At 47.1% G+C, this 18,635-nt stretch overlaps 1 protein-coding gene across 2 annotated transcripts in view; it reads left to right on the top strand.

Annotated features, from left to right (window-relative positions):
- The window catches only part of LOC111872595 (probable serine/threonine-protein kinase dyrk2), a 94,292-nt gene that overhangs the window by 65,873 nt on the left and 9,784 nt on the right, over nucleotides 1–18,635 (top strand). The window contains exons 4-6 of one of the 2 annotated variants that reach the window (XM_023866661.2): nucleotides 9,832–10,049; nucleotides 11,331–11,562; nucleotides 15,683–15,913. In XM_023866661.2, the coding sequence (XP_023722429.1) occupies nucleotides 9,832–10,049; nucleotides 11,331–11,562; nucleotides 15,683–15,913 (681 nt within the window). The remainder of the gene's footprint in view (nucleotides 1–9,831; nucleotides 10,050–11,330; nucleotides 11,563–15,682; nucleotides 15,914–18,635) is intronic. The other variant, XM_023866662.2, reaches the window with a different exon arrangement.

Genomic DNA, 18,635 nt, shown 5'->3' with positions numbered 1-18,635 from the left:
CCACAGCAGTGTGATGATCAGTCGAAACATAGCAGCCTGCGAGTGTGCGACAACTAAGAAGTCAGCGAGCGGAAGACTTATTGTGTGCTTTCCAGACATAGTGATTGCTGTAGTACAGTTATACGCAGAGTGTGTATCTCAGGGAGACTTGTATAGCTCCCGCGTTATTAGTCCGTGAAGACAAGTGAAGACAGTGTTAAGAGATTTGTTGTAGGGTTTGTAAAGTGTGGAAACCCGTGATATTGAGATAATTAATTGTAGCCGTTATTTGTAGATTGTTCAATAAACCAGTTAACGATCTTTACGGCATATGCAGTAACGAAACACGTTACAATATATTACTGTAGCTATTTCTTCTTCTGTCAGAAGCTGAAATCCAGGGTCTCCCTCAAAGTATGTACTTAGTTGTGAACAGAATTTTTTATTTTTTCGAATTTCGATCCGGATTATCAAGGGTTCACCGTATGTTGAGGTTACACAAACAGGTTGTGAGACTGGGCTGAATTCATCTGGCTCAGGATAAGATCCAGCGGAGAGCGTGTTGAAACCAAAGGAGTGGTGATACAAAGTCCGTCCCAAGTGCAAACAATATATATTATATGTCTTTAATCTTGTTCTTTCTACACTACATGTTTCGGCCTCTATCGGCCATCATCAGGTGTATACTCTTAACGTTGCTGCCACACTGAACCNACCTAACCTTTTAAAATTTAGAGAAAATTTTAAAAGGTTTTAAAAACATCATAACTAAAGATTTTTAGAGTGCTACTACAAGAATATCAAATTTGACGTGTGCAACATAATCTACATACCAGACACATATCAACGATGTAGATGTTGATAATACGAAGAATGTGACATTGTGTTTTTAATGTTAAATTTTAGACTGGGTTCAGTGTGGCAGCAACGTTAAGAGTATACACCTGATGATGGCCGATAGAGGCCGAAACATGTAGTGTAGAAAGAACAAGATTAAAGACATATAATATATATTGTTTGCACTTGGGACGGACTTTGTATCATTTGTCGTGTAGAGTGCAACAGGATGCTTAAATATAATATTGTAAAGGAGTGGTGTTAGGCGAGGCATGTAGCACGCATGGTCCTGCTGGCGTGACTGAGGCTTTCGTTGCCTTATCATTGTCATGTTGGAATCCCTGTGTCGGACGTGACAGGACTATGATGTAGTGCTTATTGATCTGCGAGTGTCCCTAGTGGCTCTGTACAGTCTGTTTACTGGAAAAATGGCAGGTACAGATCGGCTTCTCTCGACTGGCAGCATCGCGTAATGCAGGCCACAAGCGCAGCGTTGTCTGACGCCTCCTGTGCATTTGGGTGTACAGCCGCCCGGCACGTCACGCATTCCAGAGGCCCTGGCTTCGAAACTCCACCCTGAGACTCGGTGTTTTGACTGAGATGTTTCGCGCCTCGCTCCAGGTACTCCGCGTAAGTGCGCGTGTGGCTCTGGCAGTCCTAGCTGACGTGAGGTGGGGGGAAGCCGTAAAATCCCCCCCCCCCCAAAAAAAAACCATAATCCTGTCGCCAGGCCTCAGAACACGGCTGATCGCTTACACGACGTTTCGTCTGTTGGGCTTGAGGTTCTCACTGTCGCCTGTAGTGCGGTAGAAGTTGGGAGAGAACGTGCTGCTTCCATCTTCAGGATGGAAGAGTAAGCAAGCAACTGAGCTGCATGGAGGCCAGAAACCCATGCGTGTGTCGTTCAAACGCGGGATGATTTATCGGCAGTTTGTGTACGGAGGCGCTGCGCCCTCCCCTGTCTGTGCAGGCTCCCCTCTTTGCAACAGAGATATCAGGGTTGCCTATGTCGGTTGTTCCTCGATACTTGGTCACTGTGAGGAGCCGGTATAGCGACGGGCTGGGTGTTCGAGTCACAATAAAGGCAAGATTCTTTCCTCTTCTCCACACCGTCCATACCTGTTCTGGGGTCCATCCAGCCTCCTATCCAATGGGAACCGGGGGTAAAGCGGCCGAGACGTGAAGCTGACCACCCAATTCCAACTAGTTCCGAGGTCAAGAATACGTGGAACTATACATCCACCCTCTCATACGTCTCCATGACGTGATGTTTCATTAAGCCCAAGGCCAGCTTTACCCGTTGTTGGATTTGAGGGTCTCATACCGGGGAATGTGAAGAATACCGTCGTCTGGGAAATGACACCGTGTGATCTGGTAGAAGTTCGTCGACGTTTTGGAAGGGCCTACTGCCTCCATCTTCAGAGCAGAAGAGATGCCTGGATTACATTTCGACACTGAAGATAGAAGCACTTTATCCCTTCGAAACGTCGATGAACTTCTTGACTGTGCGGTGTGCTAGGATATTGCTCTTCAATTTTATCCTGTGTTTGCATGAAAATGACATCCCTCTGTAAGCAGAGCAGCTCGGCTAGGGAGTTGAATTGTGCATCTCGTTAAAAATAAGTATGATGTGGATTGGATTCATCCGGCTCAGGATAGAGACAAACGGCGGGCTCTTGTGAACACGGCAATGAACCTTCGAGTTGCACACATTACAGGGGTTTTCTTGAGCAGGTACATAACTGGTAGCTTCTCAAGAAGGACTTGGCTGGAGTTATTACATGCATACAGGCCTCTGTACCCAGCAGGACGTCACAACACTTTTCACGCTGAAATCGCGACCCAGTGGAGCGTAAGGTCCAGAAGTGGTGAAAGTGGCCGCTTGATGGTGCATTTCCTTCTGCCGTAATGTCACCCGCTGTGGGTGAGGCCTGCTTGTACTTGTCGCAGTTTTTGTTGCCCCCAGCTAACATTGCCCGAGTGCCTGGCGGCCTTTTTGAAATGCACGCAGAGGGCGCACCCACTGTGGCGCGCCCCCTCGCTTTTCTTTGAGTATGTAGAAAACTCCCAGGTTCGCCGAAAAATGCGTGTTCCCCCACCCACAAACTTTTCTCCCTGATAAACATTTAGCGGGTTAGACTCGCGTTATTGTCGTCCTCAGGCTTCTGGCCTCCGCGTGGCGGTTCTCCTGGCCTCACTGCTGCTTGTGGGGCCGCGATATTGTCCGACGGTTCCTCCAGGGTTCACTTCATGTGTGTGCTTCCGGTGGACACGCCGACTCATGGGACCTCTAGGGTCTGACGTCAGAAACTGGTACAGCGACCGCAGTGACAAACGAATCAGATCTTCTTGAGAAGCTGGTAGTCGTTGAAGCAGTCAATAAATGGATCCGGTTCGCGTCGTCACGTCCTGTTTGCAGCTGCCTTCCCCTCTGCAACTAAATATCCGAAGTGGTCTCTGCCCGTCGCCTTTTCCTGCTAAAATTGTGTCTGTATTTTTCACTTCCAGAAATGCCCAGTCCATCCCAGCCTGAGGATTTCATCGTCCTACTCATGTCTAGTCTCCGCCTTATTGTGGTCCTGAGACCCTGACAGCTACTGGTAGGGTCACCCATGCCGAACAGATCAAGCGGTAGGAGCCACACGAAGAGGGATACCCTGGCCCTCCAGGTTGGGGCTTGGGCGTGAGGCTAAGAACCTCACACCGTAAAAATTAAATTGTTCAGATACCGGTTAATCAGCCTCGGTTGGAGGCGGATTGTTCAGGAGACCAGAGCTCGCCCTGAGCTGTAGCGCCAAGGGGAAGGAGGGAAGCACCATATCTTGAGTAGCGCCCCCCCCCATTATGCAGTTTTCGCCATCCTCCTGTCGCTTCCTCCCTCCTTACTTACTTACTCATGGAGCTGAGCCCTTCTGGAGGAGCCGCCAATTCGGCAGCTACTCAAGAATTTGCCAGCATTTTGTGGAACTCGAAGGTTCATTACCGTGTTCACACTGGTCCCTATCCTGAGCCAGATCAATCCAATCCATACTATCCTATCTCTCTAAGATCCATTTTAATATTGTCCACCCCCCTTCGCCTTGGTCTTCCCAGAGGTCTCATACGCATTCCTCGTCTCCCCCATTCGTGTTACATGCCCGGCCCACCTAATCCTCCTTGACTTGATCATTCTAATTATACTTGGAGAAGAGTACAGGTTATGAAGCTCCTCATTATGCAGTTTTCTCCAACCTCCTGTCACTTCATCTCTCTTCGGTCCAATATTCTCCTCAAACACCCTCAGTCTGTGTTCCTCTCTTAATGTCAGAACCAAGCTTCACACCCATACAGAACCACAGGCAAAATTATAGTTTTGTGTATTCTAATGTTTATGTTTTTGGACAGCAGACGAGAAGACAAAAGGTCCTGGACTGAATGGTAGCAAGCATTACCCGAGTTCAGTCTCCTCTTAATTTCCTCCTTAATCAGGTTTCGATCTGTTATCGTTGTTCCCAAATATCTGAACTGTGCCACATTTTCAAAACATCAGTTTCCTATCTTTATGTCATGATTTTGCCCTGCATTTTGGTGACGAGACAGTAACATATACTTAGTTTTCTCAGTGTTTACTTCTAGACCAACCTCTTTACCACTTCCTCCCTCCTAGGTCGAAATATTCCCCCCAGCGCCCTGTCTATGATCTTACTGTTATGTGACAGACCAAGTTTCACACCCATGCAAAACAACAAGCAGTCAGAGTTGTATGCATTTTTAATCTTTACGTTCCTAGATATCAGAAGAATAAGAAATTCTCTGAACTGTTCGTGGTAATCATTCCACGGATTTAATCTGCCCGTAATTTATTCGTGGGTTAATTTCGATTTGCGTCTTTCCCAAATATTTGAATTGTGTCACATATCCGAAGGATGTGATAAGGTTTGGTCTCCCTTCTGGTGACGAGACATGAACATGTGCCCAGCTGTTTCTGTTGACTTCTACACGTCACTCGCAACATCACCGCATGTCCGTGGGATCTGCGGCTTATCGTGTGTTCCTTGCGCAAGCGCACATCCGCTTCCTGATGTCTTGTTCGCATTTCCGGCCTTCTTCTGCGCCGGGCGGATACAAATGTTCGTGTTTACCGAGGGAGGTGGAAGAGAAGTCCTTTCGAAACAGCCAGCCACTTCTCGTGAACACCGACTTGAGTTTAGTTACCACTCTGCTTCATAGGCCTGGAAGCTTTCCGCAGTGTTGCTGAGAAGGGGCCCAGAGGCATGGGCACATCTGGCGTGCTTCACAGAAATCTGCTGTGTTCCCCGCGATCTAATGTTGCACTGTGCATACGGAGTGGATCCTTCGGTGCACACACGCACTCATGGCGTCCTCAGCCGTTTCATTTCAATTTTATCCATCTACTGTTAGGTCCTCCAAGTTGTCTGTTCTCTTTACGACATCCAGTCAGAATTTGGTACCCATTTGAGTTATTCAATGCCTGCTACATCCCCACGCGATCTCGTCCGTGAGTTGATAATGCCAAACAACAAACACGCTTTCAAAGGCGTTGAACCTGTACGTGATTTGGTTTCCTTGTCGGCTGAACGAGGCTCAAACTCACGCCTGTGGCTACAAGAATGTACCAAGCCCTTTATCACACAGCAGTGCACACAGAGGCGCCGTGAAGTCTCCGATCAACCCCCCCCCCATCTGTCCCGTGGCAGGATCCCGTCCTGCTCATACTGCCAACACTCGCTCCTTATTGCTCTCACTGGGCATGTAGAATGCAACCTACACACAGACCAGCTCTCTTCGCCGAGGTTCTGCTTGTCTTTCCTCAGTCCCTCCATGCATATGGCGGGAAGGTGAGTAACATTAGTCAGAACTACTTCCTTCCACATTCATTCCCGTTCATTATTCTCTGTCTTCTTATAATTGACGCCACGTAATAGGAACTACAGACTTGTAAGAATAATAAACTCGGTGGAGCTGATTCCTTGAGCCGCCGCTGTTGTCTCAGCTTATCGAAGAATTGATCGACTTTTATGGAACCAGAAAGTTCATTTCTCTGTTCCCTGCCCGAGCCGGAACTTTCGCTTCAGAATTGCGCAGTTTTCGAACGGCCAGCAGCACAAATCTTGTAGGCCTGGTGGATGTACAGGTGGCCTCTACCCCGTCAGCTCATTTTGAGGGCTGTCTTAATGAAGGACTCTAAATTATGTGATCCTTCGTTATGTATGAGCGTATTTGTGACGCCCAGACGTCATGCAACATGGTCGCCATATGTACCACCTGCTTTAGCATGCAGACACCCTGCAGTCTGCCCACACAGTGTTGTGTTCCGTATGGTTCTCACAATAAACAGCGACTGTTTCCCTAAACAGCATTAACCGGTTGGTCTCTGTAGCGGAGACGTAATGTGTTTCCTGTGAGGTACGGACCGAGTGCTTATTATTCATACGCGCTTCAGGCTTCGAAGGGTTAATGCACCGCATCAGAGCTGCTGCAGCACGCACGGACCAAGCGGAAGGAATGTGAACGCGGCCGGTATTGCAGAGTGCAAAGCTCTCGTGTTTACACAAACTGAAACGTGCGCTATAAGTCAGGTCCATTCGTGTCCCCAAGTTCCCTCTACTAAACGCACCTGGACGGCGCCGACGGTGGCCTAAATACAGACTTACTCCATTTATCAGAGTCCTTCGTGACAAGCAGATAGTTGGTCAGATATTAAAGAAATTCCACGTCTTTCATGGAACCTGAAAATTCAGTACCGTGTTCACAAGACGCTATCCTGGGTAAGACGAATCCAATCCATGCCCTGTTTCAGCGTCCTCCTCCGTCTATTCCTTGGTCTCCCGGGGAGGCTCATTGTTTCCAGTTTTCCGACTGCATGCTATATGCAGTTCTCGCACATCCCATGCGTGCAGCAGGCCTCGCCCATTTCAACCTCCTAACGCTGGCGCAGTGGTGTCGCCGCCATCTTCAGGGTAGGAATGTGAAGGAATGGCGCTCAGACCGGAGCTTTGTATGCATTTTCCACAAGACAGTAATCTCGACCATGTCTCTCTGCACGTTGCAGTTGATATAAAGTCGTGAAGAGAGGGGAGGCGGGTTAGTGTCGGCAGGGACAAGGAAGACGCAGTTGATGGACGCCTGTTTCAGTGTCTGCTTTTACTTGCGTTTATCGTCGCTTGGACGTCGCCGTTCTGGTCCAGCAGACTGTACGGTGTTGCAGTGGTCACATTATGGCTTCGGTCTGTCTCTTGGCTGAAGAAATACCCGTTCTTCGCCCGGGATATGGTTGATTTCCTTGTCGGAATCACGATGTACAGTGCCTGCCACTCTGAAGATTGAATAACACTCAAATTTAGAAATGTTTTAGGTTTGAGGTTCTCACAGCGGTGCGTATTATATTGTAGGTGCTTACAGCAGTTCGCTGAAAGTCCGCCGACGTTTCGGATGACCATATCCCCTCTTTCAGCGTTACAGCCCAGAATTATAACACTTTTCTTAATTTAAAGTTTACTTATATAATTAAAAATGATATTCTGCATGGGGTTTCCAGTCACACCCAAAAACTCTGCCGCAACACATACACATCGCTTAACAGCCGTGGCTGCCGTACATATTGGCAAAAGTCGGAGGTAGATTTCAGAGTGTCTTTGAGTGTTCTCCATTAGGTCCGTCACAAGAGATAGGAAAGTCTCCGAACAGGATGCAGGCAACAAAATAACATTACTTGCATCTTAGACATGCAAAAACGCCGGGAAGCTGTTCGTGTTGGACCTAGTACTGACAGTTTCAGCTTCACTGCACTCAGTTGTATGTTAGGCTGCTGACCATTTCCTTTACAAACAGCGATGTTAAATAACCGTTATAATCCTAGTTTAGTTTTAACCTTCTCTGCTTTGACACCGTGCTGTCTAGCACATGCGTACGTACCTACTTTCGGAAGAACATAGTGCCCTCCATTTTTATTCTAGATTTTCTGTTCTACTGCCAGAGAGCAGGCGTGTAGCAGTATGAAATGTCGAACCTATGAAACAGGACGAATTGATTTCATGGATGTTGGCACGTGTGCACCTTTTCTGCCGCAGATCGAATTGATATTGGCACGGTGAGAGTTGGTGTAAAGGAAACATTTCGAAGATTAGAACGAGTAATGTTAAATTGTCTCTCAGGTTTTTAGAGAAGGGAGCTAGATGACACCCTTTAAATCACATTGGTAACTATATGTACCACATGCCTTAGCATTGAGAGACCCCGCATTCTGCCCAACACAGTGTATTAGTGTGTTCCGTATGGTTCTCACAATAAACAACGACTGTTTCCCTAAACAGCATTAACCGGTTGGCCTCTGTTGTAGCGGAGACGTAATGTGTGTCCTGTGAGGTGTACTCCTTCTGCCCTGGAAACACGGGTGCATCACCATCACATAGTGACGTGGAAAAGTAAACCATGATTGTGCCTACAACGCTCTTCGGTATTCATGAGCCGGAAGGAAGTTGGCTTTGTGCCTTCACAAAGTGCTACGTACTTTAGTTAAGCTTGGGGACACATGGGCGGCATGCTTCTGAGTAAATGATACGCTTACCCAAGACAAGAGATCCCAGAGCTGCGTGTAGTTAAATGAGGCACTCATTCCCTGCCACTGTCGTGTTCACTCGTTATGAATGAGATGCTAATGGCATGTGCGAAGCTGCTTGAGATGACAAAGACACCAACTGGAGCCATTCATCTGCACCTGTGTTTAGTCCCTCAGGCACCAGTGTCTCAAGTGTGGGCGAGAGGCTGATCAGTGGCGTGCAGCTTCAGTTGGGTCAGTAACCTCGATGTTGTTCCTTCCCAGGGATCTTGTGTTCTTCGATTTACATCGATAATGGTAGTTCTGGATTAGATTTCCAGTTATCCTGTCTGAATTTTATAGCTGTTTGTTATTGTTGTTGTTGTTATTATTATTATTATTATTATTATTATTATTATTATTACTATTACTTACTTACTCACTCACGGAGCTGAGCCCTTCTGGAGGAGCCGCCAATTCTGCAGCAACTCCAGAATTTCCTAGCATTTTATGGAACCCGAAGGTTCATTACCGTGTTCACAAGAGCCCCTCCACTGGTCCTTATCCCGAGCCAGATCAATCCAATCCATACTATCCCATCCTATATCTCTAAGATCCATTCTAATATTGTCCACCCACCTACGCCTTGGTGTTCCCTGTGATCTCTTTCCTTCTGGCTTTCCCACCAATGTCCTATATGCATTCCTCGTATCTCCCATTCGTGCTACATGGCCTGCCCACCTCATTCTCCTTGACTTGATAATTCTAATTGTACTTGGAGAAGAGTACAAGTTATGAAGCTCCTCATTATTATTATTACATTGATACCTGTTATTGACGGAGCCGGTTGGCATAGCGGTAACGCCACAGACTCGAATTCCGGAGGTGCTCCAGATATTCACTGTCATCCGGGGCTGATATAGTGGGGTGTGGGTTACTCTCACCCCCATCACGTAGCTCGTGGTATGACAGGAAATTAGACATGCTCAGCCTCTAATGCACACAAGCGTTTGGTTATCGACAAGAAACGTGTGTCGTGTTGTACGCTTAGAAGGCTGAAGGTCCTCCGAACAATATATAAGAATTCAGTTCGTACCTCACAGGTAACACATTTCGTCTCCGTTACAGAGACCAGCCGGTTAATGCTGTTTAGGGAAACAGTCGCTGTTTATTGTGAGAATCATACGGAACACACAAATACGCTGTGTGGACAGAATGCAGAGACTTTACATGTAAGAATTCAGTGCGTACCTCACAGGAAACACATTACGTCTCCACTACAGAGACCAACCGGTTAATGCTGTTTGGCGAAACAGTAGCTGTTTATTGTGAGAATCATGCGGAACACACAAATACACTTTGGGCAGAATGCATGGTCTTGTAATGGGAAGCATACCGTACATATAGTTACCGCTGTGCTTGAGAAGCCCTGCAGAGGCTGAGAGAGAGATGTAACGTGCCGTCCTTGTGTGCTGCAGGAGATGTGGAGGACTGCTTAGTCCAGCCACTGCCCCAGGGGCAGTTCACTCCGCTACCTGAAGCCCTGTGTTGGGTAATCCTGGACTTGACGTCATCGGGGCAGGCCGCAGTTCTCGAGCGGATCCGATCCGCGCTCCAAGTGGCCTTCCCCGACATACAACGGCCGTCTCAGGAAATCGTGTACGACGCACTGGCGAAACTTACGACCGAAAGGAAGGTAAGTAAAAACTGTTGTTGCCCTCCCACTTCCCTGACGCCATTACCGACAGCTCTTCTAGAGCCCTTAGGGAAGACATTAGAGGTGAAGTTTTCCCTGTACTGAATGAAACCTATGGGGGAGTTGGACCTCGGCACTCGATGGAGGTGAGTGGCCAGCTTTACCCCTAGCGAAACATCCTCTGGTGCACATTGGATAGGAGGTTGGGTGTGGGCCCCAGAGCCTGTTTGGGCGATGTGAATAAGAGAAACATATCTTGCCCCTTGCGAGACTCAAAACTCGATTCCTCGGTCGTCCAACCCTTTGCGCGTCCCTGTACCAACTGAGTCACGGTTACTATTTCTTTGCCTGCTACACAGCCTCCGTTTCGTACTACATGCACATCCTTTCACAATTCTTCGTGATAAATTAAACAGCTCAGTACTGAGTGGTTTAGGCACTAATCCAAGGATAGGTAACGGCTGACTGGAGGTTAAACTCCACGCATTCTGAACTTCGGCACTAAATGGAAGTCAGATAGGATTATGGATGCGAACACCTTGAAGTGCAGACTTGTTCATTACCGACTCAGTCCGTCCCTCTTTACCTTGAGCTGTTTGCAGTTGTCCTTCTGTTTGTTTGTTATTCGCCAGTCGGCCTTCGTGCCTTGTGTAATCTGAGCAACTGCCACTGATTCTAAACGAGCAAAATGTATGATAATCTTTGCTTTTTGTGTCCACATGTGCCGAGGGGCTCTCGCAATCTTGCCCCGCGGCCTTCTGTGATGCTTTTGTGGTGACCCTGGGCTGGTTGTATAATAGTGTTGTGTCATGCGACAGGAACAGTACTGTGATGTGTCTGCGTGTCGAGCCCCCATTTTTTGACACACATTCATAATATATCGTGTTATCTGTGATTGTACATCAAGTTGCACAAACCCTGCAAATAATTTTTGTAGTTTACTGTAATTTAAATATTTTAATAACAGTAATGATTGAAATATGACCTGTTGGTTGCTAACCGTGGATGCCGACGGGGGGGGTAAAAAGACAGGCATCTGACCCTGCCCTTGGTTCTTTTTTGGAAACAATCAAATTTGAAAAGAAGGAATTTATAATACAAAAAATAAATCTTTACAACTGCTCTTTTATGAGTACTCTGGGTCGAGCAGGAAGGTTACATAAGTGTGTAGGCAGTTCTCTGCCCCCCCTCCTGGAAGAAACGCTGACGGTGGCCATGCGGTTGTGACTGCATGGACACGCGCCCCTATTCGTGCATTGTTAGTTGCACTTTCTGGTGCAGGTGTACCAGACATCACAGGGCTACTTCGTGGTGACTCCGGAGAAGAGGCGGCGCGACTCGTCCTCTCACCAGCGGCGCCACAGTCGCACCGTCGCCTCTGATGACTCGCGTCCGATGCTCATGTCGACAGAGGAGGCCCTGGCCTATGTTCACGGGGAAATGCAAACAATCAGGGACGGCGCTGTGACTCACCAGGCGGTGCAGACCAATCTGGCCGACGTCATATGTGGAGGTGAGTCGTCTCACATCACATGAGCTGAGAGAATGGAGTGGGAAGGAACCAGATTCATATTCAGGGGGTCACATATCAAATCTCAGTCTGGAAACTGGTAATGCAGACTGAGTTTTACGTGTGTTATTCCTCATTCCTTCCAGGGAAATGCCAGAATGTAGTGTCACGTAATGGGGTGACTATAGACGGGGCTTTAGATTGGTAATTGGATTTATAGAACACTTAGAGAACGTAACTACAAGTAACTGTAGCGCTACCGCTAATTGACACTCTGCAGTTCACTGCAGCACGTACTAAATCTACTCAGTCTGCTGTGTCTTCGCCAGTCGGAGCCTGGTAACGGCTGCAAACCCCGTAGGTCCCTGAACTTAATGTTTACGGCTTCACGTCCTCGCTGGCTGTCGTCTATCTCACTACTATTTCCTACTTTTCTAACTGCCGCCTCAAGACTCTCTTCTAATGACAGCTGGCCCTTGTTATATATCCTCGACACGGACCGCACAGAGAACACCGCTTCCAACAGCTCTTCTGTTGCGTGCGTGTCACTTGCAGCCATTACCTAGCATTGGTTGTTGTATAGCTGCTTAGTTCGCGGTCGTTGCCTAGCACGGGTCTACATGCCACACCCAGATAAGACTATTCCTCTTTCCAGTTCGTTTTAATCCAGTATTGACTAATCATCCTACTGTCTGACACTGTACATTCTGAGCTACAGACAGTGTCGATAAATAAATAAATAATTTTAAAGAGAAAGGGTTCGGGACAGAATTTCATCGCGCTGTGAGTGAGAGATTTGGCTTAAAATTCATTTGAAAAGAAAGGCAGTTTGGGAGTATGAATCCTCGTCAGAATAGGAACCTCAGGTCACTTATCATGTCTTGTAGAGCGCTTTAGCGTGCAAATGTGTGCCCAGACGTTGCGGAGTGGGACACGCGTTCTATCTGCAGTGGGCTTCTAGACACAGCGAGCGTGCCTCTCCGCTCACTTTCACAATATCAGATGTGCTGAAGTCAGCGATGATACGTTGATGATTAAATGAACCATAAACGTGATTGTGTGTGACTGGCATAATGACCTTTAAAATGAGCATATTTCCTGAACACTGGGTGTCACCTCGTCTTCCTGCAGTCGCCAATTGAGCTGCCAGTGCGTCACGGTAACTCAGGTTGTTGGGCGTCTCGTGACTGTAAGATGGACGAGCATTCAGTTAGACAGGATGTACAAACAAGGGATCATGGGCCCTGTGAGACGACGGAACACTTGCCAGAGTAGGACTTCGGACCGAGATTTGAACCAAGGGTCTCTGCAATACGAAACAGGATTGCCACCCACACGACGAGCTGCGTTTCATGCAGTTGTTGCAGAAACCAGTTGGCTGTTCGGAGCTGCAGTTTAGCTTTAACGGTATTTAAGAACTCTGTTTTCATCGCACGGAAACGCGATACGCTCTTTGTGTGACTCCGTGTAGTTTGGTAGATATTTACCAACGTTTCGGACGAATCTGCGGCCTCCATCTCCAGGAGTGAAAATACTCATCACATCTCAGAATGTAGTAATCCTCATAGTTCACACTGAGAGCCTCAGATCTCACTCCCGTCTCCGCTTAAGAGACCAATGCTCCCTAGGGAAATGATCGCTGTTTATTGTGAGAACCATACGGAACACATAAATACACTGTCCGGGCAGAATGCAGAGACTTTCTATATATAAGAACTCAGTCCGTACCTCACAGGAATCACATTACGTCTCCGCTACAGAGCCCAGCCGGTTAATGCTGTTTGGGTAAACAGTCGCTGTTTATTGTGAGAACCATACGGAACACATAAATACGCTGTGTGAGCAAGATGCACAGTTTTTTTAATACAAAAACGGGTAGTACGTATAGTTAGCGTTGTGTTGTAATAGTTGAAGTAGGGACAAGATTTCATCATTTGGACGCGAGGTATGTGAAACATACCGGCAACCCGCACAGCCTACTAGTGATGGCATCTCCGCGCTGAAACTCCATGTAACCTTGAAACAGGCTAGCGTTGAACATGCGGAGCAAGATAAAAACGCCTTCACCGATTTTAAAACCGAAACCACGATCGAAAGTGATTAAAGGGCGCAGGGTACAGAAACAGGATAATAGAGCTGCTGGCCTGCCACAGCTAACAAGTTAGGAAATGTACGCACGCTGTAATAATCCTTGTCCATTCTCCGACTTTTCTTGAATTTCCTCTGAAGCCGTAACACCTAAGGAAAAACTATATTGAACGTAAAATGTTCGTACAGTTTCTCTGCAACTTTTGATTAATACTTTTCTTTCTTTTACGTGGAAGTAGGAGGTTCACCCAAACTTTTGGTAATCACCTACCAGAATCTAAGGTGACGTAACCCCGAAGCTTGCAGCGTGTGATACGTCACTGCTGTGAGAACTGCTTGTATTACGTTCTTTTTTATTTGTCTTAATGTTACTCCCACATTTTGCCTACCTTCCCTATTTTGAAAAAAAGAAAATAAAGGAGGTTTATGAGATCACTTTGCTGTCTGTTGTAGGTTTGTTTTCGTTTAGTTACATTTTTAAGCAAGATGAAATTTGATTTTCTGTAGTTCCATGTATTTTATGTGCTGATGTATTAATTTTATTCATTTTATATTCCACTTTTCCTGTGTTGTAGTTCATGCTCTCACATTATATGTTCTTTAAAACGTGCTTGCTGAATTTATTTTCTTTATTAATTCATTTATCCTTGTTATATTTTACAGGTTTTCATTTTTGGTTGTTGGTTTTTACATTTCCATTCACATTTAAACATTACCTATGCTCTGCTTTGCACTGCTCTTCGTATCGCTGGGATTCTGGACTGTGCCGATTGTCTGCGGTTCTGAACAGAAACTGGATCTGTTCCATGTGATGATGAGCGCGATGCAGATTGCAGGACACTCGGATGATGACAGGGGTGCAGAACTGCTTCTAGCTTTGATACAGCCACTGGAAGAAATGTGTGGCCACAGACAGGAATGCATGAAGCAGCAGAACTTGCCATGGTGACAAGTACACTCACCAGCAGAAGTGTGTGGCCATTTGACTGTTCCATGATTGTCACCATTTAGTGTAGTCATATTTCTTACCTCAAATAGAGAAACTGAAAGAGGTGGAAAAGAATGTACATAGCCAGAAGCGAACAGTGGGCCCCCTGCTCAGTGTTTGGCGGGCAGAGTGTCTCCAGCGAGAACAGAGTTACGTGGCAGTGCCCATAATTCTGCCTGCCTGATGCTGGCTTCTCAGGTTAACTGCCAGGCGACTTGACGTGAAAATTGTTGTGGACACAGTGGCCCTGAAGCGGACCTTTTGCTGAGTTTCTTCAATTTTATGCTTCTAATAACATTCTCCCATTGCCTCAGTGCTTGTCTTGTCTCACACTGCCCTCCTAAGATGTGTGATGGCAGTGTGTTGTTACATCCTAATTTTTTGAGTTGAGGCTTTATCTCTGACCTGGAACTTTGCTGGTTGCAGAGCGAGGAAGTTATTTCATTAAACAATTCTGTGGAAATTGCCTCAGAAATTGGAGGAAGGGCATTGAAATGTGTCCATAAATACAGGTAACTTTAAATGTCATCACATAAAGTAATCTTGACTATGTAACATCCAAAAGTCACTTCTGTGCTTTTGGAGATAAAGCGATCAAAACGAAGCTGCAAGTGTGTCAGACAAAGTAGATCGAGTGTGTGATAAGTGAAGAAAATGGAACTCCAGAGAGAGATGCCTTTGACTGCAATCCCAATGGAAATTAACTGCTCAAGAAACAGGAAAACATGAGGAGCATCTGCATAACAAGTTTTCTCCGAGTACTTCGGTTTCTCCTGCGAATCTTCATTCCACCAAATTCTCCAACCTCATAATCACCCGGGACAGGCTACAGTAGGCCAATCAGTGGCCGCCGTGCCTAGTGACCCAGTTGGACTCCACCCCCCGCTAAACGAATTAATCTGCGTAACATGACCTCACAGGTTGCTGAGCACACAGCAGTAGCAGCAGAGAGCATATGGGACATCATTTGTTATGAAACCCTAAACTCCAGCTGACAGAGATGATGATGTCACAAAAAATTCAAGTTCTTTTAAAATTCTCTTCTAGGGAATCCAAATGACAAGATCATGTATGCACGGAGCACAAAGAGAAGTTCTAGTTTTCCTGTGTCTGGGCGGCTTGAACGGCGGCATTCTCTGCGTTTGTTTGGTAGCTCAAAGCGCCTGTCCAGCTCATTGACTCGCTGTGGCTCAATGAGGCACATCAGCAACAAGCATCTGCTTGGCTGTGACAGTTCGAGCTCAACCGAGTATCCCAGCACAGACTGCAGTAACGGAAGTAAGTTGCAGAATGTGAAGGCAGTTCCACAACATCTGGGTAAGGTACCCAGGCTTTAGGTTCACTATTTAATCATTTAATTGGTTTTAACCCTCTCTTGCACCTGTTCTGAAACCCCACGGTTTATCTTAGTTACTTACCCTGGGCTGTAGAGCCATCGAGGAACCTTGGCCTGCCTTCTGGTATCTATTCCTGTTGCTCCTGCCTGGAGCATAGGGCATCCCTGAAACACTTCGGTTTCTTAATCTTAGGCAGTAGGTAGGACGATTTGGACAGGGAATCAGCCTCACGCAAAGCCACTAGCTACACAGGACAACACAGACTTCCATGCCTTGAGTGGGATTCAAACCCATGATCCCAGTGTTCGAGTGGGTGAAGACATTTCATTCCTTAGACTGCATGGCCACTGTGATCGCCTACCTTCTGATAGATTCCCATTGTTTGTTGTTATTTCCCTTTTGCCCCCTTCAGTTTATAGCATTTTTTGGTCATTATAAATTTTCCATCTGACATCCATTGATATGTTTTTTAATGTATATAGTTTGAAGAGGCTAGGTTGTTAGCCTCACACACAGCCTGGAGGACTGGGGAACATGCGCCCCCAGTAGCGCAGCTCCCCAGGTCTAGGTTGTTAGCCTCACACAGCCTGGAGGACTGGGGAACATGCGCCCCCAGTAGCATAGCTCCCCAGGTCCAGGTTGTTAGCCTCACACACAGACTGGAGGACTGGGGAACATGCGCCCTCAGTAGCGTAGCTCCCCAGGTCTTGGTTGTTAGCCTCACACACAGCCTGGAGGACTGGGGAACATGCGCCCTCAGTAGCGTAGCTCCCCAGGTCTTGGTTGTTAGCCTCACACACAGCCTGGAGGACTGGAGAACATGCGCCCCCAATAGTGTAGCTCCCCAGGTCCAGGTTGTTAGCCTCACATACAGTCTGGAGGACTGGGGAACATGTGCCCCCAGTAATGTAGCTCCCCAGGTCTAGGTTGTTAGCCTCACACAGCCTGGAGGACTGGGGAACATGCGCCCTCAGTAGCGTAGCTCCCCAGGTCTAGGTTGTTAGCCTCACACACAGACTGGAGGACTGGGGAACATGCGCCCTCAGTAGCGTAGCTCCCCAGGTCTTGGTTGTTAGCCTCACATACAGTCTGGAGGACTGGGAAACATGTGCCCCCAGTAATGTAGCTCCCCAGGTCTAGGTTGTTAGCCTCACACACAGCCTGGAGGACTGGGGAACATGCGCCCCCGGTAGCTTAGCTCCCCAGGTCACCAGGCCTTGAAATCACTGCACTGCTCTACAGTGAAGCAGTAACCCAGGGAATAGAATTTGTGAACTCTTATTCAGGTTCAATGTGTCTGTACAGCTCCTGCACAGTCCTCTGTTTGTGCCCTGTGTGCTGCTCCTGCAGATACAGGCTTCTCTTGCCAGCGCAAGGAACAGGCATTGTACAGCACATCCACTGATTGGCTGGAGATGCTTAAGGACTTTATGGACATTTTCCAGGGCAGGAACCCTAGAGCGAAGCATGTGATGGCACTTAAGCTGTATTGTTATACCACTGCAAACTGAATGTTTGTCGGGACTTTGTCTAAAACATCTCTGAGGGTGTGCCATTGTTGTGTAGTGATGTACATCATTACATTGTCATTAGAAAGTTACTGAATCCTATTTTGAACACCTGATGTGAACCAAAATCATCCATCACACTGGAAAACGTGCATACTTACCATGTGGCATACCCTCAAGGATGTTCTATACAGGCAGTAACCTACTCAATACTAGAAGTGCTGATGTTCACTGTCAGTGAATTCTGACTGAATACAATTATTGTAGTTTAGTGAATTTGACTGCCTGTAAACAGTTGATGTCTCGAGCATGGTTTGAACCACATACATTCTCTGTATAAATGATTCCATTACTGCTGAGCTAAACTGTTCAGTAATCCTGCTAATGTTGCCTCTTCCTCATAATCATCACTGTAATGCACCCTGCAGGTGCCCCACCTGGGAAGTGGGTGCTTTGCCCTTGCCTGGGTGGGAAAATGCCAGAAAGATCAACACTAACCCTATCTTGAGGTAGTAGACAAGGAGTGGCAAAACTTACTGAACATCAGAGTCGCATGTGACAATTTTCAGAAATCCCGGAGCTGCGAACAGATGCGCATCTTTTGGCATAGATGTTCTGTGAGCTGCATGTTGCTCATGAACCACAGTTTGGCCATGAATGCGTTAAACAAACAGCGGACATATACGAGTAGACTAAAGTCAAAAGGCATGCAGAATGCAGAACTTCACAGCCTGCAGCCCTCAAGCAGGCAGACAGACATGCCTTTCCCCTTCACACGCTGCTGCTCAGCCATCGCATTGCAGTCCTGTTACGCCATACCGATCCTGCCACTACTGAGTCATATCTGATCCACACTGGCCCACTGTGATTTTTGTCTTTATTTCGTCTGTGAAGGTGATTTCACGCACTACTGAGCATACACAGTGGGGTCAGCCTCTTGGACCGTTATCACTGTGCGTCCAGTTGAATGGGGATGTACATTCCTTGAATCTGTACACCCATCAGTAACTCTTTAGAGCAGAGCGGGAACTACCCTGGAGACACACACAGCATGCCCTTGCAAGACATTTTTATACCCGCCTACCATACTCCATGGTGTCGTACAGCAGAAGACTATAATATTGTAACATGTTGCGCGACTGAGAACCCCCCCCC

The sequence above is a fragment of the Cryptotermes secundus genome, unplaced genomic scaffold (genome assembly GCF_002891405.2).
Source record: "Cryptotermes secundus unplaced genomic scaffold, Csec_1.0 scaffold1928, whole genome shotgun sequence".
Classification (NCBI taxonomy): Eukaryota; Metazoa; Arthropoda; class Insecta; order Blattodea; family Kalotermitidae; genus Cryptotermes; species Cryptotermes secundus.
The sequence above is the reverse complement of the archived record's forward strand: the minus strand, read 5'-3'. Positions and strand labels throughout refer to the sequence as shown.